Raw genomic sequence first — 1,086 nt, 5'->3', positions numbered from 1 at the left:
GAAGAAAGAAGAAAAGAATTTCTTTAGGTTTATCCGTCTTGAAAAGTTTGATAGCAAAAATTTTCAATGGGTTATAGTTGAATATTAGTCTTCTTGATTAACTTGTTCATAAATTGTAAATGTAGTGCAACTCAGTTCTCAACAGAAATATTGAGTAAATGAAAAATAAAAACTGTCCTTGCTGCATCCTTTTGCCTATAACATATAATTCAAGTGTTTCTTGGAGATGAAGTTCTAACCTCATGTGGCTAGTGCTTTTTCCTTTTGTCTTCCTCTGGATATTCACATTGCATCGACTTGAAAAGTTATCAAGAACGATCTCTTGCGTTGTGTTCATTTTTGAATTTGATTAGGAACTGCTAAATTTCTGCTGTAGTGTTTTTTCCCCCAATAGTTTTGTATTATATATTATATGTAATTACATCTATTTGCAATCTAGGTAATGATAAACATATGTGAATTGAACAATGTATTTTTCTTTAGATTTCAGAATGGCTGCTACAACAATGCACAGTGCCATCGGGTCTGTGCAGGCCCACAGAGCTCAAATAAGCTCAAGCTCTCAAAATGGAATGGGAAGTTTTTCTGTCAAGATGGTTTCTAAGTGTTTTGGGATTGATATGAGACTTCTCGGAAGGGGTAATTACTGTTCAAGAGGCTTGAAGTTGGGTGGTGTTCATGCTTCAACATCCTCGATAGCTGATTCAGTCCAAGCACCATCAAACAGCAAAACTACTGATTCACAGAAGAAATCAAGTGACTTACTATCACTTTTATGAGCTAACTCGTTTTATATAAAGTTTTCTATACGTTATACTCTTTGTGAGCTGAACTTTTATGGGATGATTAAACCGATATTTCATTTGTTTATAGATGAAACTGCTCTTATATTGATTCGCCATGGTGAGTCCTTGTGGAATGAGAAGAATCTGTTTACTGGTTGTGTTGATGTTCCTTTGACCAAAAAGGGTGTCGAGGAGGCGATTGAAGCTGGTAAAAGAATAAGCAATATTCCAGTTGATATGATTTATACATCTGCTTTGATTCGCGCCCAAATGACCGCTATGCTTGCCATGACCCAGCATC

General features: G+C 35.7%; 1 protein-coding gene across 1 annotated transcript; it reads left to right on the top strand.

Annotated features, from left to right (window-relative positions):
• Window positions 1-462: 462 nt before the first annotated feature.
• LOC109828710 lies at window positions 463-1,082 on the top strand (the record flags this gene model as incomplete). The annotated part of the gene is made up of 2 exons (XM_020395646.1): window positions 463-756; window positions 874-1,082. Coding segments are annotated over exons 1-2 (498 nt in total), but the record flags the coding sequence as incomplete, so codon positions are not given.
• Window positions 1,083-1,086: the final 4 nt, after the last annotated feature.

The sequence above is a fragment of the Asparagus officinalis genome, unplaced genomic scaffold, assembly GCF_001876935.1.
Source record: "Asparagus officinalis unplaced genomic scaffold, Aspof.V1 AsparagusV1_Un4377, whole genome shotgun sequence".
Lineage (NCBI taxonomy): Eukaryota > Viridiplantae > Streptophyta > Magnoliopsida > Asparagales > Asparagaceae > Asparagus > Asparagus officinalis.
This window is presented reverse-complemented; position numbering and strand designations above follow the sequence as displayed.